The sequence below is a fragment of the Rattus norvegicus genome, chromosome 11, assembly GCF_021556685.1.
Source record: "Rattus norvegicus strain SHRSP/BbbUtx chromosome 11, alternate assembly SHRSP_T2T, whole genome shotgun sequence".
NCBI lineage: Eukaryota > Metazoa > Chordata > Mammalia > Rodentia > Muridae > Rattus > Rattus norvegicus.
This window is the reverse complement of record NC_141544.1, coordinates 95319646-95343620: the sequence shown is the minus strand read 5'-3', so window position 1 is coordinate 95343620 and position 23975 is coordinate 95319646. Positions and strand designations below refer to the sequence as shown.

Below are 23975 nucleotides of genomic sequence, written 5' to 3'. Positions count from 1 at the left end.
GCAGTCTTAGGCATGCCCACCTGTCCGGGCAGTGAGCTCTCTCTCTCCCATGGGGTTTGGGAGCAGGGAGTTGTGGACTGAGATCAGCAATGTTTGGGCTCCAGCTAAAAACCAGAAGTGTCAGGTCCCAGAGGAATTTTGCCTCTGTGTGTCTTGAGCCCACCAGGCAGGTCGCTTGGAGCAGAAAAGTTGGTCTTTCCTATGGTCCTGAGGCTCAAGTTGCTCATGGTGGTGGTGGGGGGCTGCTTTTGAGCTCTCTGTGAGGGTGGCAACCAGGAGGGCCTGTGCAGCCTTTTCCCGGAGACCCCATGCACCGGAGTCCCAGATGGAATTAGGTGTTTTCCTCTGGAGTCAGATATGTGGGCAGAGCATAGTCTCTTCTGGCTTCCCAGGCATGTCTGCCTCTCTGAAGGCTTAGCTTTCCCTCCCACAGGATTTGGGTGCAGGGAACTGTTGATCATTCCCTTCAGGTCCGTGTGGTATCTGGAGCGCTGGGGACCTGCTGCTCCAGTGCACCTGTCTTCTAATTCCCAGAGGCCGTATACAGTTTCCTCTTGGGACAGGGATGTGGGCAGGGGTGGGCAGTATTGGTGGTCTCTCCTGCTCTGCAGTCTCAGGAGTGCCCACCTCTCTGGGCGGTGAGCTCTCTCTCCTACGGGGTTTGGGAGCAGGGACCTGTGGGCAGAGATCAGTAAGGTTCTGGCTCCAGCTAAAAACCGGAAGTGTGATGTCAGCTTTCTTGATGACTCCCATTTTATTTTTTGTGTTGTAGTATAATTTTTTCCTTTCTATTTTAAATTTTATTTTTTTGGATATTTTATGTATTCACATTTCAAATGTTATACCTGTTTCCTCCTCTTTTATACCTGCTCCCTACTACACACACTTCTATTAGGATGCTCCCACAGCTACCCACCCACTCCAACCTCAACACCCTGGCATTACTCTACATTGGGGAAAGAAGACTTACCAGGACAAAGGCCTTTTTCTCCTATTGATGTTGGACAATGCCATCCTCTGTTATATATGTGGCTGGAGTCGTGGGTCCATCCATGTGTACTCATTTCTTGGTGGTTTAGTACCTGGGAACTCTGGTGGGTCTGGTTGGTTGATATTTTTTTCATCCAATGGTGTTGCAAACCTCTTCAGTTTCTTCAGTCTTTTCTCTAACTCCTCCATTGGGATCCCCCTTTTCAATCAAATGGTTAGGTGAAAACATCCTCATCTGTATCAGTAGGTTTCTGTCAGAGCCTCTCAGGAGACACCCATATCTGGCTTCTGTCAGCAAGCACTTTTTGGTATCAGCAATAGTGACTAGGTTTGGTGGCTGCATTTGGGATGGATCAGTAGATGGGTCAGCCTCTGGATGAACTTTTCTTCAGTCCCTCATCCACTCTTTGTCCCTGCATTTCCTCCTGTGAGTATTTTGTATTCCATTGTATTAATATTCATATGATTCGTGAATTTTTTCTTAGGTATTCCATGCTTTTGGGTTCATATCCACTTATAAATGAATGCATACTATGGGTGTTCTGTTGTGAGTGGGTTACCTCACTCAGGATGATATTTTCTAGTTCTATCCATTTACTTAAGAATTTCATGCAGTTACTGTTTTTAATAGCTGAGTAGTACTCTGTTGTGTAAATGTATTAAATTTTCTGTATCCATTCTTGTTAAATGACATCCTATTGAAAGTCTCCTTTGCCACACAAAAGTTTTGTGATTTTGTGAGGTCCCATTTGTCAATTCTTGATCTTAGAGCATAAGCCATTGAAGTTTTGTTTAGAAAAAGTTTCCCTGTGCCAATGAGTTCAATGCTCTTTCCCACTAACTTCTATCAGATTGAGTGTATCTGGTTTTATGTTGAGGTCTTTGGTCCACTTGGTCTTGAGATTTGTGCATGGTGAAAAATATGGATCTACTTTCATTTTAATACATACAAATAGTCATCTAGACCAGTACCATTTATTGAAGGTGCTTTCTTTTTTACATTGTGTGTTTTTGGCTTCTTTGCCAAAGATCAAGTGTAAGTGTGTGGTTTTATTTCTAGGTCTTCAATTATATTCTAGTGATCGTTCTGTCTCTCTCTGTACCAATACCATTCAGTTTTTATCACTATTGCTCTGTAGTAGAGTTTGAGATCAGGGATGATGATTCCCCCAGCTGATCATTTATTAAGATTTCTTTTCACAATTCTGGGTCTTTTGCCTTTCCAGATAAAATCGAGAATTGCTCTTTCTATGTCCTTTAAGAGCTGTGTTGGGATTTTGATGGGAATTGTATTAGAGAGAAATTCTTCTGGATAGAAAGTATCTTCCGGTTCCCTGATGTCACACACTGATGATATTTGGTCTTCATTTGTAGTGAGCGGCGCGGCGAAGTAAAGACAGCCAACCCCGTCTGAATGCAAACAACTTACCGCGCATGCACAGGCTTGTCCCCTGTCAGGGCAGCTGTATGATCCGGCGCCCTACTGTAGTGAACAACAGTACTGCACATGCGCGTGGTTTTGCACCTGGTGTCAGTCTGGCTGGGGCGGTACTATGCTAATGGGAGGTTCATGCCGGGCCAATCTCTGGAGGACAAGCAGCTGGGATGACAGTGGGGTAATAGTGGGGTGACTCGTGCCCTGCCAATCCCTGAAAGAATATAAGCATACTGTTGTGTATATAAGGAAAGCGCTTTTGCTGCTTGCGTCCCAGTGTCAACAATGAAGGTGTCCTGCAGTAAAGGCTACTGAGAAGAATCCAACCGTGTTGTGTCTTCCTTGCCGGCTGAGGTGGGCATGACATTCATTATTTGGTTTCTTGAATAAAATTATGAGAGAAAAATTGAACCACACATATCTCACAACAATGATGATGAGTTAGGAGAAGGAAAAGTAAACACACGAGGTCATATGTGATGATACCCTAAACTGGGGTATTGATACAATCTTGACTTCCACCTTGGTTTCTTTATCTTCAACGATTTGTGAAGGCCATGTTGCAAAGATGGTGCATAGCTGCTCATAACTGCTCATATCACTAAAAGAACCTCTTCATTGGATGTGTTTAATTTGACTGAGATACCTTTATATCTACTATTCTAGAATTCTCTGTTCAACATACTGTTCTGCCATAACATCCTAGGACTTCAGAAGCAATGCCTAGTTGAGCTCCCAAAGGAAGTAATTTACAGCATTTTCCTAATGTAGGCTCACACATACAAATAAGGAAATGGAACTTGATGGATATGTTATTCATTTTTCTCTTCACTCATGTCAACTTTACCTTATTATTCTTTAACTAAATAAACATTATATCAGTGTACCCAAAACCTATGCAATCTACTTACTACGTAGTCTCCTGGAGAACTTGAAGGAAAGGATAGCTTAGAAATCTCATATGTAGATAAAGTAGGCACAGATATGTTTATAGGTTGATCAATGGTCCACCTGTGGTTAAAGAAAGACCATACAAGTTGTAGACAAAGGGTTTGTGAGTCACTTTCCCATATGTCTAAATCACTGTGGAAGATTATCATCACTATATGCTGACTGACAGTAATAATCAGCCTCATCCTCAGCCTGGGCATCACGGATTGTCAGAGTGGCTGTTGTCCCTGAGCTGGACCCAGAGAATCGGTCAGAGATGCCCGAGGGCCGCTTGCTATCCTCATATATCACTGTCACAATAGACTGGTCTGGCTTTTGTTGATACCACTGAGCATATTTTTTTGGTAATTCATCTCCAGAACAAGTGATTGAGACAGTATTTCCCAGAGTGACTGATGCCGAAGGTGGTTGGATCAGCTCATAGCTGGTCACAGAACCTGTAAGAAAGAGCACATAGAGAGGTCAATGCATAAAGTGTCGTCCGCTGAATTTCTGCCTGAAATCAAAATCTAGGGTGAGCCTGAGGTGAGGGCTGAGAAATTCACCTGCATACAGAGAGAGAAGAGGTAGGAGATAAGCCAAGGCCATGATGAAGATGCCTCTGAGCTTAGTGTCCAATAATCACTGCCCAGCTGATTCTCTGCAGGCTTCTTTTATCGCATCTGTAGTCTTTTGGTGAGGTAACAGGTAGTTATGCAAATTTATTCCATCCACAATGCTCCACAAGGCGGGTTAGGGAGGTGTGGACTCTACTAGAACAGTGTCCTTTTTCATTAGGGTATTGCCTAATTCTTTTCTTTTAAAGCATGTTGCTTGGTAAATACATAATCACATGCTTTTGTACACTTTTTACAGTCTTTTTTTAAATTTCAGATAAGGTGTCTGCTTCCTCATATGATGCCCCCATTACGAAAGTAGAGTACTAAGGCTCATGAGGATTCATTTTGTCCTTTTTTTTTTTTAAGTGTTAACACAATCTATTTTAAGGCACACATTGAGAATCTACTTCCCCAGACCAACTCAACAAATACCTTTCAGTTTTTCTTTGTCCTCTGAAGGTCCTTAGAGGTAGAGTTGTATAGAGTTTGTCCAGTTGGAAAGGACTTGTGTCTGACTCAGGGAAATACTCATTATCAGAGTTGTGATCTTAAGCAGCATGAGAGTTCGTACCATTCTTCAGATTCTAAAGAGGCTCATTCTGGAACAGTGTCCCTATCCTGGTCTGAGACTATATGTGAGCATAAGTGCTGCAGCCTGCCGTATGATGTTTGTAGCAAGTGGAAATGGAATAGTGGTTGAGATTGAAAGAAAATGCTGAGGCAGGTGGAAAGCAAGAAACTGTTGGACTGACTATAGAATAAGGAAAATCCTAAGCAGCCATTTTCTGTAAAAAGCACAGAGAACCCATGCTCTCACACTGAGTATCTATCTAGAGTGCTCAAACATCAGGGTGAATCTCCAGGGACTCCATGAAGAAGGTTGCCCAGGATGGTTGATGGGATGAGGCTACTCTCATACATTTCTTTGTTGTTTCCCATCTATCTGTCAGTGTTATTTGGTTTTAAATATAAGTCTGATACAATTTAAGCACTACAGTTCAGATCATGGAATAGATTCTCTGGTTTGAAGTGTCTTTGAGCTCCAGGATTGCCATCGACCAAGAACCCTGGCTCATCTTTACTGCAGCTCTATCACCCCCTGCTGACCTTAGGACTCTTAGCAGGAACATCTGTCTTAGTTGACCACAACACAAAAGAGTTTACAGTGTGGGGAGAAGGGGGAGGGATTCAAATTTGATTCTACCAGGTGTACCCATACTGGCATGTTTAGTACAGGACAGTGAAGAGAGAGTCACGTTGTTCAAGGAGTTGTGTCAGGGACAATCTCTGTGTGGACAATCAGGTGTGGGACAATCAGGCACTAATCTCTGTGGTGCTGTGATTTATCTCATGTTTAGTGCAAGGAACTTCATCTACAACTCAATTAAAAATATGAATTAGAAAATTACCTGAACTTAAATTCATAAATCAATTCTAGATCTTAAGTTGTTTAAGCTAAAGTTAGAGCCCTCTCAATGAGAACTGATCAACAATTGTTGTGTCCAAATAACACCATCATTTACATCTGTTACTATCGTTGTTTTATCATATATTTCATAGTTCAGCCAGGAATTCCTCATGTGTCTTTTCATACATCCTGTATTTCCCTATTTTCTATGTAAGGAGGCCTGCTTCTACCAAAGAGAAAACATACTCTCTTTGAATTCCTATCCCTGGATTCTCAAAGAAGAAATACCTTCCAGGGGTTTCCAGGTCCACCTACCAATCCAGGTCCTGTAAGGGTATAATGGTTGCTTCTTTTTTTACTGTAGCATACTAGAATTTCAGAGTCCTGAAAAGACCTAGAAACTTGGGGTAGAGGATGGTATAAGCACCTGTAAATGTTGCATGCTTCAAGAAAAAGGAAACAGATTCTTAGGTCTGCAGGCAGTTGTGTGGTTACCACAGATGTCTGCCTCTTAGACAGGCATTAAATGAACCCATTTCTGACTCCTATTCCCAAGGATTTGTGTCAGTTAGACAAATGAGTTGAACTGAAGACATACTATTAATGTGCATCTATGATCTAGGCCAGGACTGCCTTCAAGGTTGACCAACACTGAAGAGGGAATATTTTTTTTTTTTATTAACTTGAGTATTTCTTATATACATTTCGAGTGTTATTCCCTTTCCTGGTTTCCGGGAAAACATCCCCCTCCCCCCTCCCCTTCCTTATGGGTGTTACCCTCCCAACCCTCCCACCATTGCCGCCCTCCCCCCATAGACTAGTTCACTGGGGGTTCAGTCTTAGCAGGACCCAGGGCTTCCCCTTCCACTGGTGCTCTTACTAGGATATTCATTGCTACCTATGGGGTCAGAGTCCAGGGTCAGTCCATGTATAGTCTTTAGGTAGTGGCTTAGTCCCTGGAAGCTCTGGTTGCTTGGCATTGTTGTACTTTTGGGGTCTCGAGCCCCTTCAAGCTCTTCCAGTTCTTTCTCTGATTCCTTCAATAGGGGACCTATTCTCAGTTCAGTGGTTTGCTGCTGGCATTCGCCTCTGTATTTGCTGTATTCTGGCTGTGTCTCTCAGGAGCGATCTACATCCGGCTCCTGTCGGTCTGCACTTCTTTGCTTCATCCATCTAGTCCAATTGGGTGGCTGTATATGTATGGGCCAAATGTGGGACAGGCTCTGAATGGGTGTTCCTTCAGTCTCTGTTTTAATCTTTGCCTCTCCCTTCCCTGCCAAGGGTATTCTTTTTCCTCATTTAAAGAAGGAGTGAAGCATTCACATTTTGATCATCCGTCTTGAGTTTCGTTTGTTCTAGGGATCTAGGGTAATTCAAGCATTTGGGCTAATAGCCACTTATCAATGAGTGCATACCATGTATGTCTTTCTGTGATTGGGTTAGTTCACTCAGGATGATATTTTCCAGTTCCAACCATTTGCCTACGAATTTCATAAAGTCATTGTTTTTGATAACTGAGTAATATTCCATTGTGTAGATGTACCACATTTTCTGTATCCATTCCTCTGTTGAAGGGCATCTGGGTTCTTTCCATTTTCTGGCTATTATAAATAAGGCTGCGATGAACATAGTGGAGCACGTGTCTCTTTTATATGTTGAGGCATCTTTTGGGTATATGCCCAAGAGAGGTATAGCTGGATCCTCAGGCAGTTCAATGTCCAATTTTCTGAGGAACCTCCAGACTGATTTCCAGAATGGTTTTACCAGTCTGCAATCCCACCAACAATGGAGGAGTGTTCCTCTTTCTCCACAACCTCGCCAGCATCTGCTGTCACCTGAGTTTTTGATCTTAGCCAATCGCACTGGTGTGAGGTGAAATCTCAGGGTTGTTTTGATTTGCATTTCCCTTATGACTAAAGATGTTGAACATTTCTTTAGGTGTTTCTCAGCCATTCGGCATTCCTCAGCTGTGAATTCTTTGTTTAGCTCTGAACCCCATTTTTTAATAGGGTTATTTGTTTCCCTGCGGTCTAACTTCTTGAGTTCTTTGTATATTTTGGATATAAGGCCTCTATCTGTTGTAGGGTTGGTAAAGATCTTTTCCCAATCTGTTGGTTGCCGTTTTGTCCTAACCACAGTGTCCTTTGCCTTACAGAAGCTTTGCAGTTTTATGAGATCCCATTTGTCAATTCTTGATCTTAGAGCATAAGCCATTGGTGTTTTGTTCAGGAAATTTTTTCCAGTGCCCATGTGTTCCAGATGCTTCCCTAGTTTTTCTTCTATTCGTTTGAGTGTGTCTGGTTTGATGTGGAGGTCCTTGATCCACTTCGACTTAAGCTTTGTACAGTGTGATAAGCATGGATCGATCTGCATTCTTCTACATGTTGCCCTCCAGTTGAACCAGCACCATTTGCTGAAAATGCTATCTTTTTTCCATTGGATGGTTTTGGCTCCTTTGTCAAAAATCAAGTGACCATAGGTGTGTGGGTTCATTTCTGGGTCTTCAATTCTATTCCATTGGTCTATCTGTCTGTCTCTGTACCAATACCATGCAGTTTTTATCACTATTGCTCTGTAATAACTGCTTGAGTTCAGGGATAGTGATTCCCCCTGAAGTCCTTTTATTGTTGAGGATAGTTTTAGCTATCCTGGGTTTTTTGTCATTCCAGATGAATTTGCAAATTGTTCTGTCTAACTCTTTGAAGAATTGGATTGGTATTTTGATGGGGATTGCATTGAATCTGTAGATTGCTTTTGGTAAAATGGCCATTTTTACTATATTAATCCTGCCAATCCATGAGCATGGGAGATCTTTCCATCTTCTGAGGTCTTCTTCAATTTCTTTCTTCAGTGTCTTGAAGTTCTTATTGTACAGATCTTTTACTTGCTTGGTTAAAGTCACACCGAGGTACTTTATATTATTTGGGTCTATTATGAAGGGTGTCGTTTCCCTAATTTCTTTCTCGGCTTGTTTCTCTTTTGTATAGAGGAAGGCAACTGATTTATTTGAGTTAATTTTATACCCAGCCACTTTGCTGAAGTTGTTTATCAGCTTTAGTAGTTCTCTGGTGGAACTTTTGGGATCACTTAAATATACTATCATATCATCTGCAAATAGTGATATTTTGACCTCTTCTTTTCCGATCTGTATCCCTTTGATCTCCTTTTGTTGTCTGATTGCTCTGGCTAGAACTTCAAGAACTATACTGAATAAGTAGGGAGAGAGTGGGCAGCCTTGTCTAGTCCCTGATTTTAGTGGGATTGCTTCAAGTTTCTCTCCATTTAGTTTAATGTTAGCAACTGGTTTGCTGTATATGGCTTTTACTATGTTTAGGTATGGGCCTTGAATTCCTATTCTTTCCAGGACTTTTATCATGAAGGGGTGTTGAATTTTGTCAAATGCTTTCTCAGCATCTAATGAAATGATCATGTGGTTCTGTTCTTTCAGTTTGTTTATATAATGGATCACGTTGAGGGTTTTCCATATATTAAACCATCCCTGCATGCCTGGGATGCAGCCTACTTGATCATGGTGGATGATTGTTTTGATGTGCTCTTGAATTCGGTTTGCCAGAATTTTATTGAGTATTTTTGCGTCGATATTCATAAGGGAAATTGGTCTGAAGTTCTCTTTCTTTGTTGTGTCTTTGTGTGGTTTAGGTATAAGAGTAATTGTGGCTTCGTAGAAGGAATTCGGTAGGGCTCCATCTGTTTCAATTTTGTGGAATAGTTTGGATAATATTGGTTTGAGGTCTTCTATGAAGGTTTGATAGAATTCTGCACTAAACCCGTCTGGACCTGGGCTCTTTTTGGTTGGGAGACCTTTAATGACTGCTTCTATTTCCTTAGGAGTTATGGGGTTGTTTAACTGGTTTATCTGTTCCTGATTTAACTTTGATACCTGGTATCTGTCTAGGAAATTGTCCATTTCCTGAAGATTTTCAAATTTTGTTGAATATAGGTTTTTATAGTAAGATCTGATGATTTTTTGAATTTCCTCTGAATCTGTAGTTATGTCTCCCTTTTCATTTCTGATTTTGTTAATTTGGACGCACTCTCTGTGTCCTCTCGTTAGTCTGGCTAAGGGTTTATCTATCTTGTTGATTTTCTCAAAGAACCAACTTTTGGTCCTGTTGATTCTTTCTATGGTCCTTTTTGTTTCTACTTGGTTGATTTCAGCTCTGAGTTTGATTATTTCCTGCCTTCTACTCCTCCTGGGTGTATTTGCTTCTTTTTGTTCTAGAGCTTTTAGGTGTGCTGTCAAGCTGCTGACATATGCTCTTTCCTGTTTCTTTCTGCAGGCACTCAGCGCTATGAGTTTTCCTCTTAGCACAGCTTTCATTGTGTCCCATAAGTTTGAGTATGTTGTATCTTCATTTTCATTAAATTCTAAAAAGTTTTTAATTTCTTTCTTTATTTCTTCCTTGACCAGGTTATCATTGAGTAGAGCATTGTTCAATTTCCACGTATATGTGGGCATTCTTCCCTTATTGTTATTGAAGACCAGTTTTAGGCCGTGGTGGGCCGATAGGACGCATGGGATTATTTCTATCTTTCTGTACCTGTTGAGGCCCGTTTTTTGACCAATTATATGGTCAATTTTGGAGAAAGTACCATGAGGAGCTGAGAAGAAGGTATATCCTTTTGCTTTAGGATAGAATGTTCTATAAATATCCGTTAAGTCCATTTGGCTCATGACTTCTCTTAGTCTGTCGACATCACTGTTTAATTTCTGTTTCCATGATCTGTCCATTGATGAGAGTGGGGTGTTAAAATCTCCCACTATTATTGTGTGAGGTGCAATGTGTGTTTTGAGCTTTAGTAAGGTTTCTTTTACGTATGTAGGTGCCCTTGTATTTGGGGCATAGATATTTAGGATTGAGAGTTCATCTTGGTGGATTTTTCCTTTGATGAATATGAAGTGTCCTTCCTTATCTTTTTTGATGACTTTTAGTTGGAAATTGATTTTATTTGATATTAGAATGGCTACTCCAGCTTGCTTCTTCTGACCATTTGCTTGGAAAGTTGTTTTCCAGCCTTTCACTCTGAGGTAGTGTCTGTCTTTGTCTCTGAGGTGTGTTTCCTGTAGGCAGCAGAATGCAGGGTCCTCGTTGCGTATCCAGTTTGTTAATATATGTCTTTTTATTGGGGAGTTGAGGCCATTGATATTGAGAGATATTAAGGAATAGTGATTATTGTTTCCCTTTATATTCATATTTGGATGTGAGGTTATGTTTGTGTGCTTTCATTCTCTTTGTTTTGTTGCCAAGACGATTAGTTTCTTGCTTCTTCTAGGGTATAGCTTGCCTCCTTATGTTGGGCTTTACCATTTATTATCCTTTGTAGTGCTGGATTTGTAGAAAGATATTGTGTAAATTTGGTTTTGTCATGGAATATCTTGGTTTCTCCATCAATGTTAATTGAGAGTTTTGCTGGATACAGTAACCTGGGCTGGCATTTGTGTTCTCTTAGGGTCTGTATGACATCAGTCCAGGATCTTCTGGCCTTCATAGTTTCTGGCGAGAAGTCTGGTGTGATTCTGATAGGTCTCCCTTTATATGTTACTTGGCCTTTTCCCCTTACTGCTTTTAATATTCTTTCTTTATTTTGTGCATTTGGTGTTTTGACTATTATGTGACGGGAGGTGTTTCTTTTCTGGTCCAATCTATTTGGAGTTCTGTAGGCTTCTTGTATGCCTATGGGTATCTCTTTTTTTAGGTTAGGGAAGTTTTCTTCTATGATTTTGTTGAAGATATTTACTGGTCCTTTGAGCTGGGAGTCTTCACTCTCTTCTATACCTATTATCCTTAGGTTTGATCTTCTCATTGAGTCCTGGATTTCCTGTATGTTTTGGACCAGTAGCTTTTTCCGCTTTACATTATCTTTGACAGTTGAGTCAATGATTTCTATGGAATCTTCTGCTCCTGAGATTCTCTCTTCCATCTCTTGTATTCTGTTGGTGAAGCTTGTATCTACAGCTCCTTGTCTCTTCTTTTGGTTTTCTATATCCAGGGTTGTTTCCATGTGTTCTTTCTTGATTGCTTCTATTTCCTTTTTTAATTCCTTCAACTGTTTGATTGTGTTTTCCTGGAATTCTTTCAGGGATTTTTGCCATTCCTCTCTGTAGGCTTCTACTTGTTTATTAATGATTTCCTGTGTTTCCCTAAGTGTGTTCATGTCTTTCTTGAAGTCCTCCAGCATCATGATCAAATATGATTTTGAAACTAGATCTTGCTTTTCTGGTGTGTTTGGATATTCCATGTTTGTTTTGGTGGGAGAATTGGGCTCCGATGATGGCATGCAGTCTTGGTTTCTATTGCTTGGGTTCCTGCGCTTGCCTCTCGCCATCAGATTATCTCTAGTGTTACTTTGTTCTGCTATTTCTGACAGTGGCTAGACTGACCTATAAGCCTGTGTGTCAGGAGTGCTGTAGACCTGTTTTCCTCTCTTTCAGTCAGTTATGGGGACAGTGTGTTCTGCTTTCGGGCGTGTAGTTTTTCCTCTCTACAGGTCTTCAGCTGTTCCTGTGGGCCTGTGTCTTGAGTTCACCAGGCAGCTTTCTTGCAGCAGAAAATTTGGTCTTACCTGTGGTCCCGAGGCTCAGGTTCGCTCATGGGGTGCTGCCCAGGGGCTCTCTGCAGCGGCAGCAACCAGGAAGACCTGTGCTGCCCCTTCCGGGAGCTTCAGTGCACCAGGGTTCCAGATGGTCTTTGGCTTTTTCCTCTGGCGTCCGAGATGTGTGTGCAGGGAGCAGTCTCTTCTGGTTTCCCAGGCTTGTCTGCCTCTCTGAAGGTTTAGCTCTCCCTCCCACGGGATTTGGGTGCAGAGAACTGTTTATCCGGTCTGTTTCTTTCAGGTTCCGGCGGTGTCTCAGGCGCAGAAGTCCCGCTGCTCCTGGGCCCTCCCCCACGGGAGCCCAGAGGCCTTATACAGTTTCCTCTTGGGCCAGGGATGTGGGCAGGGGTGAGCAGTGTTGGTGATCTCTTCCGCTCTGCAGCCTCAGGAGTGCCCACCTGACCAGGCGGTTGGGTCTCTCTCTCACCGGGTCTGGGAGCAGAGAGCTGCTGCGGTCCGGGATCCGCGGGTGTGGGACTTCCGGTAAACACAGACCGTGCCTCCTAGAGAAATTCTGCTTCCGTGTGTCCCAAGCTCACCAGGCAGCTTTCTTGCAGCAGAAAATTTGGTCTTACCTGTGGTCCCGAGGCTCAGGTTCGCTCGTGGGGTGCTGCCCAGGGGCTCTCTGCAGCGGCAGCGGAATATTTTTTTTTTTTTATTATTAACTTATTAACTTGAGTATTTCTTATTTACATTTCGAGTGTTATTCCCTTTCCCGGTTTACGGGCCAACATCCCCCCTCCCCTCCCCTCCCCTTATTTATGGCGTTCCCCTCCCCATCCTCCCCCCATTGCCGCCCTCCCCCCAACAATCACGTTCACTGGGGGTTCAGTCTTAGCAGGACCCAGGGCTTCCTCTTCCACTGGTGATCTTACTAGGATATTCAATGCTACCTATGAGGTCAGAGTCCAGGGTCAGTCCATGTATAGTCTTTAGGAAGTGGCTTAGTCCCTGAAAGCTCTTGTTGCTTGGCATTGTTGTTCCTATGGGGTCTCGATCCCCTTCAAGCTTTCCAGTTTTTTCTCTGATTCCTTCAATGGGGGTCCTGTTCTCAGTTCAGTGGTTTGCTGCTGGCATTCACCTCTGTATTTGCTGTATTCTGGCTGTGTCTCTCAGGAGAGACCTACATCCAGCTCCTGTCTGCCTGCACTTCTTTGTTTCATCCATCTTCTCTAATTGGGTGGCTGTGTATATATGGGCCACATGTGGGGTAGGCTCTGAATGGGTGTTCCTTCTGTCTCTGTTTTAATCTTTGCCTCTCTATTCCCTGCCAAGGGTATTCTTGTTCCCCTTTTAAAGAAGGAGTGAAGCATTCCCATTTTGATCATCCGTCTTGAGTTTTATGTGTTCTAGGCATCTAGGGTAATTCAAGCATTTGGGCTAATAGCCACTTATCAATGAGTGCATATCATGTGAGTTTTTCTGTGATTGGGTTACCTCACTCAGGATGATATTTTCCAGTTCCGACCATTTGCCTACGAATTTCATAAAGTCATTGTTTTTGATAACTGAGTAATATTCCATTGTGTAGATGTACCACATTTTCTGTATCCATTCCTCTGTTGAAGGGCATCTGGGTTCTTTCCAGCTTCTGGCTATTATAAATAAGGCTTCTATGAACATAGTGGAGCACGTGTCTTTTTTATATGTTGGGGCATCTTTTGGGTATATGCCCAAGAGAGGTATAGCTGGATCCTCAGGCAGTTCAATGTCCAATTTTCTGAGGAACCTCCAGACTGATTTCCAGAATGGTTGTACCAGTCTGCAATCCCACCAACAAAAGAGGGAATAGTTTAACTGTGGCCTTAGAATTAAGAAGACGCATCCATAGTTTCAATGGGGAATAATGAATAAATTTACCACATATTAAATGGCATTTTAATTACTATTTTTATTCAAATAATGAGTCACTGAGTGTTTATTTAGTTGCATATAAGCATAACAGTAGTAAATCAATAAGTCATAATGCAATAGGCATTTCAATATTACTTTATCATTTTTGTGAATATTATATATAAGCATAATATTTATATTATTTTACCTTAATTTCTTCCCGCTTAACTTCTTTTTTTTTTTTTTTTTGGTTCTTTTTTTCAGAGCTGGGGACCGAACCCAAGGCCTTGCGCTTCCTAGGTAAGCGCTCTACCACTGAGCTAAATCCCCAGCCCCCCCGCTTAACTTCTAATTTCCCTGACTCCTTAAATTGATGACCTCTATTATAACTATTGTTATATACACACATATATTTATAAAACCTTTTGAGTCTATTAAGTGTTGCCCTTTAGTTTCATTTATTTTCTTCCTTTCCTCCCTCCCAATACTCCCAGATAACACTCTCTGATCTCCTTCAACTTCATCTCCCTCTTCTTCTTACTCTTCTTCTTTTACTAATTGCTATTTCCTGCATATTTATAAATACATTTATATCCCTCAATATAACTTGTTCAATTTGTATATTGCTAATGGTGTATGGTATGCATTTTTAGAGGTTACAATTTGGCTGGACAATTAGGTGTTGTGCTCTTTACTCAAGAAGATCACCTTTCATGCTCCTAGCTATCTTTAGTTGCTAATACTTCTCTTTGTAGTATTCAGATCCTCATGGGTTATTTCCCATACAGTTTGGCAAATCTACTGGTATTGTTCTTGTTCAGATCACATTTATTATATCATGTTGTTGATACTTTACGGGAGGATCTTTTGATATTTCTTTTTTATTTTTTTTATTTTTTTATTAACTTGAGTATTTCTTATTTACATTTCGAATGTTATTCCCTTTCCTGGTTTCTGGGCAAATATCCCCCTTACCCCTCCCCCTCCCCTTATTTATGGGTGTTCTCCTCCCCACCCTCCCCCCATTGCCGCCGTCCCCCCAACAATCACGTTCACTGGGGGTTCAGTCTTAGCAGGACCAAAGGCTTCCCCTTCCACTGGTGATCTTACTAGGATATTCATTGCTACCTATGAGGTCAGAGTCCAGGGTCAGTCCATGTATAGTCTTTAGGTAGTGGCTTAGTCCCTGGAACCTCTGGTTGCTTCGCATTGTTGTTCATATGGGGTCTCCAGCCCCTTCAAGCTCTTCCAGTTCTTTCTCTGATTCCTTCAACGGGGGTCCTATTCTCAGTTCAGTGGTTTGCTGCTGGCATTCGCCTCTGTATTTGCTGTATTCTGGCTGTGTCTCTTGGGAGAGATCTACATCCGGCTCCTGTCTGCCTGCACTTCTTTGCTTCATCCATCTTGTCTAATTGGGTGGCTGTATATGTATGGGCCACATGTGGGGCAGGCTCTGAATGGGTGTTCCTTCTCTCTCTGTTTTAGTCTTTGCCTCTCTATTCCCTGCCAAGGGTATTCTTATTCCCCCTTTTAAAGAAGGAGTGAAGCATTCACATTTTGATCATCCGTCTTGAGTTTCATGTGTTCTATGCATCTAGGGTAATTCAAGCATTTGGGCTAATAGCCACTTATCAATGAGTGCATACCATGTGAGTTTTTCTGTGAATGGGTTACCTCACTCAGGATGATATTTTCCAGTTCCAACCATTTGTCTATGAATTTCATAAAGTCATTGTTTTTGATAGCTGAGTAATATTCCATTGTGTAGATGTACCACATTTTCTGTATCCATTCCTCTGTTGAAGGGCATCTGGGTTCTTTCCAGCTTCTGGCTATTATAAATAAGGCTGCTATGAACATACTGGAACATGTGTCTTTTTTATATGTTGGGGCATCTTTTGGGTATATGCCCAAGAGAGGTATAGCTGGATCCTCAGGTAGTTCAGTGTCCAATATTCTGAGGAAACTCCAGACTGATTTCTAGAATGGTTTTACCAGTCTGCAATCCCACCAACAATGGAGGAGTGTTCCTTTTTCTTCACATCCTCGCCAGCATTTGTTGTCACCTGAGTTTTTGATCTTAGCCATTCTCACTGGTGTGAGGTGAAATCTCAGGGTTGTCTTGATTTGCATTTCCCTTATGACTAAAGATGTTGAACATTTCTTTAGGTTTTTCTCAGCCATTCGGCATTCCTCAGCTGTGAATTCTTTGTTTAGCTTTGAACCCCATTTTTTTATTAACTTGAGTGTTTCTTATTTACATTTCGAGTTGAACCCCATTTTTTAATAGGGTTATTTGTCTCCCTGCAGTCTAACTTCTTGAGTTCTTTGTATATTTTGGATATAAGGCCTCTATCTGTTGTAGGATTGGTAAAGATCTTTTCCCAATCTCTTGGTTGCTGTTTTGTCCTAACCACAGTGTCCTTTGCCTTACAGAAGCTTTGCAGTTTTATGAGATCCCATTTGTCGATTCTTGATCTTTAAGCATAAGCCATTGGTGTTTTGTTCAGGAAATTTTTTCCAGTGCCCATGTGTTCGAGATGCTGCCCTAGTTTTTCTTCTATTAGTTTGAGTGTATCTGGTTTGATGTGGAGTTCTTTGATCCACTTGGACTTAAGCTTTGTACAGGGTGATAAGCATGGATCGATTTGCCTGTTTCTTCTAAATGTTGACCTGCAGTTGAACCAGCGCCATTTGCTGAAAATGCTATCTTTTTTCCATTGAATGATTTTGGCTCCTTTGTCAAAAATCAGGTGCCCATAGGTGTGTGGGTTCATTTCTGGGTCTTCAATTCTGTTCCACTGGTCTATCTGTCTGTCTCTGTACCAATACCATGCAGTTTTTATCACTATTGCTCTGTAATATTGCTTGAGTTCAGGGATAGTGATTCCCTCTGAAGTCCTTTTATTGTTGAAAATAGTATTAGCTATCCTGGGTTTTTTGTTATTCCAGATGAATTTGCAAATTGTTATGTCTAACTCTTTGAAGAATTGGATTGGTATTTTGATGGGGATTAGAGACACAGTTTCATATCAATTTTCTGATATTCTTACCTTATAGTCTGTGTAACTTGCCTACCATAATGTTCTTTGAAATTTAAGTGAGGAAGTGACTTATAGATGTTGCCACTAGGGGTGCAATCCATGAATCTGTATTTTGATTGGTTGTGATATTTTGTAGTGGTCTCTCCCTTTAGTAAAGATAATTTTCGTTGATGAGGGAAGAAGTTTACATTCATCTGTGGGCGTACAGATAAATGTTAATAAATTGTTGTTAAGGATTATACTGGGTTAGTAAATTTGTGGCTACATATTCTCCTCTAATAATGATTCACAAGCCCTAAGTTCTTAGCCTAGTTTCCAGTACCAGGCATAGACTATCATTTATTGAATAGGTTTGAAATACAATTAGAGTGATATTGGTTACTCCCAATGTATATGTTCCACTATAGCATCCATAGGGTTATTGTGACATGCTGGTCTTGATGTAGTTCATAAGTGTCATAGCTGCATCAGACTGTTTCTTTTATCACTCCTTTGAAAATCTGTATGTCGACTTTTGGTTGGACCATGCATTTTTGCCATCAGAGAAGGGAAGTTAGATCAGTGCTGGCTTCGAACCTCTGAAACCTCTGGAGCCTGTTTTGCAGTGGAATGACTCAAAGTCATGTAATTGGCCCAAACAGACAGCTTTGTAATCTGCTTAATATTGCTCCCAAGACAGCTCTTTGTTGATAGCTACTGGCTCTGAAGTCTGCTCAAAATAGACTCCTGCTTGAGATAGCTTTCTCCTGCCTGGAGCCAAGTCCACATACACACCCTCTGTCTCAGGAATGTTTCCGGAATGTCAAGCCACTTACAACTTCTGAAAAATCTGGCCAGTTATCTGTTCTTATCAGCACACCTGATTTGAGGTTTAAGGTTGTAGAAACCAAAAGAACAATGGGAGGGTAGTGACAGTAGTGAAATTGGTCTTGGGCCCTTTGTGCATGGCCTTCCCACTTCCTTGTCTTTATAAGCCACTGCCAGGAAACAAAATTTGAGAAATTGATCAGACAATCAACTTGCTCTCCTTCTTTGTGCCTCCTGTCCCCCATTCTTTTGCCCCTTCTCAGGTCTCTGCTGAACACCTGCACGTTGGGGCACTCTCCCGAAACAACTTCCCACTACAAGAAGCTCTCTCATTCTAGAAAAACTTCCAAAATCTCTCTGGAGAGTTTATGAATTTTCTAATCAAAGTCAGAAAATCTGCTAGAAAAAAATTCTCGGATTATCTGAAAGTAATTATTGTGTTTTCTGCTCAAAATAAGCAAGCCAGAATAAATTGAAAAAAAGATGTGTTAGCGCTTAAAGCAGTTCTGTCAGGGTAGCTGATAGAAATCATTTTAGAAGAGCTGTGTTCACACTTCAGACAGCTTTCTCTGGACAGCTTCTAGAAGAAATTCTAAAAGATCTGTGTTTACTCTCCAGAGCTCTACAGACAGCTCAACTTTTGCTAGAAAAAAAAATGAAAAAGGAATTTCTCTCTGCTAGCTCACCTCATGCAGATTAAGCCAGTATTTTTCTTACATATCAATTCATTCATTTATGTCAGGTTTCTTCATGAAGAAGGTAGATCACACAAATGCACCTCTTTAAGTGGCACCAACCTAAATAAGAAGGAAAGAACACGGAGCTCCCAGCAAGGTTTTACATTCTTTTTCCACAAATGACATACTTGTGGATGAAGAGCAGCTTGATTCCTTTATTTGACATGATACAAACTCAAGGAACTTCTATAGTGTCAGGGTAGGAAATTGGTATGAAATCCCTTTCAATATCAAATATATTTTATGTACCTGTCCACTATCCAAACAAAAATTTCCATCACAGAATTAGACTAGAAAAAAAATTTCTTTGATTCTTTCACTGAGCATTCTTTGTCACCTTTCATCATTCCACTGGTCTGCCTTTCAGAGCTTTAGACATCAAGGATACTTCATGGGATTGAAAAGCTCTATTACACATTTGCATAACCACTGTATGTAAATGTATGCAAGTGCAGCCTTAAATTTCATTATAGTCCACAGTTGGATATTTTATACAGTTGGATAACCCAGGCTTTGTCCTCACTAGAATATGACCCTCTCACCAAAATAGACACTTGAATTCAGTGCTACTGTTTCACTTAGGAGTTGGGTACAGATACCTAGGGAAATAAATTCTCATCCTTATGCCTCTAAGAGGGATTCTCCTGTGTAAATAAACCATCATAGCACCTCCAGTCATTGTAGCACTGGGTACATATTCCATCCCCTTTCCACCACATTCCTTTCCAATGTCTAGGATCTACTAAGGATATCCTGGACTACTTCAAAGGGCTTGGTTCGCTTCTCCATTTGGCCAGGCAATGCAGACCAGTTAGGATTCACAGGCAGACAACAGACTCAGGGTAAGCCCCCTGTCTTAGTTTGTATTTCCATGGTTGTAAAGTGACACCATAACCAAGGTATCTCCTCTAAAGGAGAACATTTAACTGGGATTGGCCTACAGGTTCAGAGGTTCAGTCCATTATCGTCGATGTGGGAGGAGACATCAGACTGTAAAGGCAGGGATGGAGCCAGGTGGGCTGAAAGTTCTACATCTTGATCTTAAGGCAGGCAGGAGACTGGATTTCAGGTCATTGTAGGAGGGTCACAAAGCCCACAGTGACACAATTCCTCCAGCTAGACCATACCTCCTAACTCTACCACTCCCCGAGCTAAGCACATTTGAACTACCACATTCTACTTCCTGGTCCCCAGAGGCTTGTTCAAGCACATCAATCTATTGGGGCCCTACTTAGCCACAGCACAATACAAAATACTTTTAGTCCAAGTTAAAAAGTCCACTCAGTTTTTAGCAGTCTCAACAATGTTAAAAGTCTAAAGTTCAAAGTCTCTTCTGAAATTCATCTAATCACTTAACTATCAAAAATCAAATCACATACCTTCAAAACCCCAGGGTGTACATTACAATTACAAAATGTCATAGTCAGAAAACAATGAACAAGAGCAGACGAAAAGTCTAATGTGTGCCAACTCCAAACTCTGCATTTTCATGTCTAGTCTCAAAGAACTCTTAAGATATTCAAAGTTCTTTCTGCTTCGATGACTCTAACATAATTCTTTCTGTTGTTCTCATTATATGCCCTGTTAGAAGATTTCCTCAGTAGGTATCCAAGGGCTCATTGACCTCTAACATCTCGGGGGTCTCTGTGGCAATTTCAGCTTCACAGCTTCCTTTTCCAATGTCTGCAATATACATAGGATCTTCTGAACACCTTCAAAGGACTTGGTTCACTACTCCAGGTCTGACTTCTGCAGCGTTCAAGGATCTGATTGACTTCACTACACTGCTTCTGCTGTTCTTGGTCGTGCCACAGTACAGGCATCTCCAATGTGCTGGGGTCTTCTGCTGCAACTAGATTTCATCGATAGTCTCTTAATGGCTCTCTTCACGGTGTTAATACACAGCTTCTTTTCATGACCCCTTTAATATTGGGCTATCAACTCCGATTGAGGTTGTGTCTTCACCTACAGCCTTTTCTGGCCTCTTACACTGCTAAACTATAGCCTCATTCATGCAGGGATCCGAAATGCTGTCATTCAATTTCAAGCCACAATGCTTGCCTTGGCATCCAGGCACATAGAAGCAGGAAGAGCCATTAATTCCATCCTGGTACACGACCCCAATTTAGTGGGGGCTGGAATCATAGTGGATCCAGTAAGAATCTAAATCACAGTCTTCTTAGCAGCATATTTGTTACCACAGTTGATTTTCCCAAGTGTGTTGTTTCCCATATTGCAGATACATTTAGCACTATAGAAAGTTAGTCATGCCACAATGGAGGGAAAAAATAAAAATATGCAAATGACTCATGGCCAGAGATGATGCTGAAAACCTCACATGTGTAAAGAAATCTGATGCAAAGTGGTAGTAGTATTGCCTTTTAAAATTCCTGTTTTCAACCATTTACATCACGTTTTGAATCAAAAGTTAAAAGGAGGTCAGTCATCCATAAATGGACAGAATGTAGAATCTTGCAGTGAACCTAAAGGAATATATGATTTGGCAACCCTAAGTCTTTTACTGAGGACTTGAAACAGCAATAGTTCTTTTCACAATAGATTTCACAGTTGGTACTCTGGGGAGATTTTGTCTTACTTCCTCCATGGTTCACATCACTGTGATTAATACCACTACTGTAAGACTGACAGAAGTAGATAGCTTCATCTTCAATCTGCACATTATTGATTGTCAGGAAGGCTGAGTTGGAAGAGCTGTCAATGGAGCCAGAGAACCTATCAGGAACTCCATCTGGTCTCTTATCATCATCATAAATCATAGTGGTGGGAGATCTTCCCTCATGCTGCTGGTACCAGTACACATAGCTGCTTCCAATGTTACCAGTGCTGCGCTTGCAAGACAGTTTGACTGTGCTTCCTAGAGACGTAGACATAGAGTTTGACTGAGTAAGCACAAACTGGGCACATGACCCTATAAGAAGAAAATAATAAAAATCAGTTAGAACAAGGTCATTCCATCCACAGTAAAAACTAGGGGCCAAACATCCCAAACAAACAAACAATTACAGTCCAATAATTCCTTAAACCCATTCACCTGTTAAGTGATGAAGAACAGCAAGGAATAGTAGAGTCCATGTCATGGTGAAAACACTCAAATTTTGCCTCCTAAGTACAGTGAACAAGCTATAGGTAGGCAGCCCTCCTTATATGTCTCTAAGATTCTACATGGATGCTGGCTCTATGCAAATACAGTCTTCCTGTGGATGTACAAATTACTCCTTTATTTAAAACTGGGACTGACTGAGAAATTGTGAGACTACATATGGGAGTAATGTCTCCACCAAGTGGCATGTCATAGAAATGTGAAAATGAATGGAAAACAGCAGCAGACTTGGGGCATAAAGAAGTCCTTAACCATGACACCTCAGTGCAACTTTGTTCTGTTGTCTGGTATATGACAGCTCAGAGCATCCAGCATCCTGTAATTATCACTTGAGAGAATTACATGTATTTTCTGGCCTTCTCAAATACCCAGACTCATTTATGTTCTTGCAAACACAGACACAGACACAGACACACACACACACACACACACACACACACACACACACACTACAAACATGGTCAATATATAGTTTATCATCTGCTTTCTACATATTAGTGCTGAAGAAATGGTGAAAACAGAGAAAGCTAGTGATAATAAAACAAGGGAGCACTTTCCAGCACATAGCAAGCAACAGAACTCTGCGGCTTGGCCATGTGGCTCTGACGATAGAATTAAGAATATGGGAGATTACTGGGACAATTGATGCTGGTTAGCTGGAACTAAGAAGTTGCTGGTTAAGAAGTGACCAGCTTCACTGAGGTGGTCTACTGAGAAATCTTCTGAGAAGTGTTTTCTGAGAGCACAGAGAAGCTGTGTTCCAGAGATAGCCTCATGCTGCAGCTGTACTTGGTAATGTGTAATGTGTAAGTGTCACCCAGGTGGTACTGGTTTTGAAGCATGAAGGGGTCATGAAGAGCAGCTGAGGCTTGGCACTGTGAGAGGCCATGGAAGGCCATTGGTGAAGGTGCAGCCTCAGTTGCAGTTGATGGCCCAGGACTGAAGGGGTCATGCAAAGGAGTTGATGCTTGGCACCATGAAGAGAGCCTATGAGGAGCTATTGGTAAAGCCTAGTTGCAGCAGAATATCCAGTATATTGGAGATGCCAGTACCATGGGATGATCACTAAGAACAGCAGCAGCAGTCAAGTGGAGCCAACCAGAGCCTAGAGTGCTACAGAGGACAGAGCTTTAGAAGTGACACAGCTCTTTGGAGGAGCCTAGAAGATCAGGTATGGCTCCTAGGTATTGGAACAAGAAGCTGTGAAGCTGAGGTTGCCTTGGAGATCAAGATGTTAAAGATGCCAGAGTCCTGGAATATCTGCTGAGGAAAGCTGCTAACAGGGAGTGGAACCAGCGCAGGAGAAAGAACTTTGTTGCAGTCAACAAAGATGAAAAAGGAGTGGAGATCTGAAGACGGCTTAGACATCAGACATGGAGATGCAGAGTTTGGAGTTTGCCCAGCTGGTTTCCTGACCTGCTTTGGGGATTACAGTTAAGTGATTAGATGAATCTCAGAAGAGACTTTGAACTCTGGACTTTTAACATTGTTGAGACTGCTATAGACTATGAGGACTTCGGGAGTTAGACTAAAATATGCTATGACTAGGTATGGCCCTCTAGACTCATGTGTTTGAACAAGCCTATGGGGGCTAGGGAGCGGAATGTGATTGTTTCTTAGGCTTGGTCCAGGGAGTGGCACTCTTAGGAGATGTGGCCTTGCTGGATTAGGTGTGTCACTGTGGGTGTGGGGTTTAATACCCTCGTCCTAGCTGCCTAAAAGCCAGTATTTTATTGGCCTTCCGAAGATGTAGAACTCTCAGCTCCTCCAGCTCCATGTCTGTCTGGATGCTGCCATGCTCCTACCTTGATGATAATAGACTGAACCTCTGAACCTGTAAGCCAACCCCAATTAAATGGTATCCATTATAAAAAAAAAAAGAAATGGTGAAAACATAGCTTGTGAAATCTTCATTGTAAAAGAAGCCTCTGTCTAACAGTTGAGCATGTGTAGCACTGTGGGAACCTATCAATAGAGAAGAAGATAATAACGTTTATATCCTGAGACTACATTATTAAAATTAAAAATATTTATTTTTGAGGATCTTTTCAATGCTATGTAGATACTGTCCATGAAAATAGTGCATGCTTTTGTTGAAAAATATATTGCTCCTGTCCAATTCTCCTTTGGAATTAAGGATGAATTATGGAGTCTAGTTGTGAGTTCACTACTCATGTGGCCTGTGGGACCAAGGAGCAGGAAAGAACAAAATGTAACCATCCATGGCATTGATACTTGTGCAAGTGTGTGGAAAAAAGTAGTAGTTTCTCAATGACTTGGACTTGCCCGGTGCTCTGTCATCTCAAGACCAGATCAGCACTGTCATCTAATGGGCATGAGAATTCTTCAGAAATATTGATTGAATGATAAAAGAAATTCATCCCATCACATAATAGTCAAAACACCAAATGCACAAAACCAAGAAAGACTATTGT

At 41.5% G+C, this 23975-nt stretch overlaps 2 protein-coding genes across 7 annotated transcripts in view; both read right to left on the bottom strand.

The window, feature by feature from the left end:
- The window catches only part of LOC134481033 (immunoglobulin lambda-1 light chain-like), a 422701-nt gene that overhangs the window by 268431 nt on the left and 130295 nt on the right, over positions 1-23975 (bottom strand). The window contains exons 1-2 of one of the 5 annotated variants that reach the window (XM_087577386.1): positions 21472-21591; positions 21049-21348 (exon numbers count right to left, since the gene is read on the bottom strand). The exons of the other annotated variants lie outside the window; for them this stretch is intronic. Of the exons in view, the coding sequence (XP_087433512.1) occupies positions 21049-21348; positions 21472-21517 (346 nt within the window). The 5' untranslated portion in view covers positions 21518-21591. Of the gene's footprint in view, positions 1-21048; positions 21349-21471; positions 21592-23975 lie in introns of those variants that run through there. 5 annotated transcript variants of the gene reach the window in all.
- LOC148002700 (immunoglobulin lambda-1 light chain-like) overlaps positions 1-23975 on the bottom strand; it is a 404510-nt gene that overhangs the window by 271911 nt on the left and 108624 nt on the right. The gene's annotated exons all lie outside the window — the stretch shown is intronic.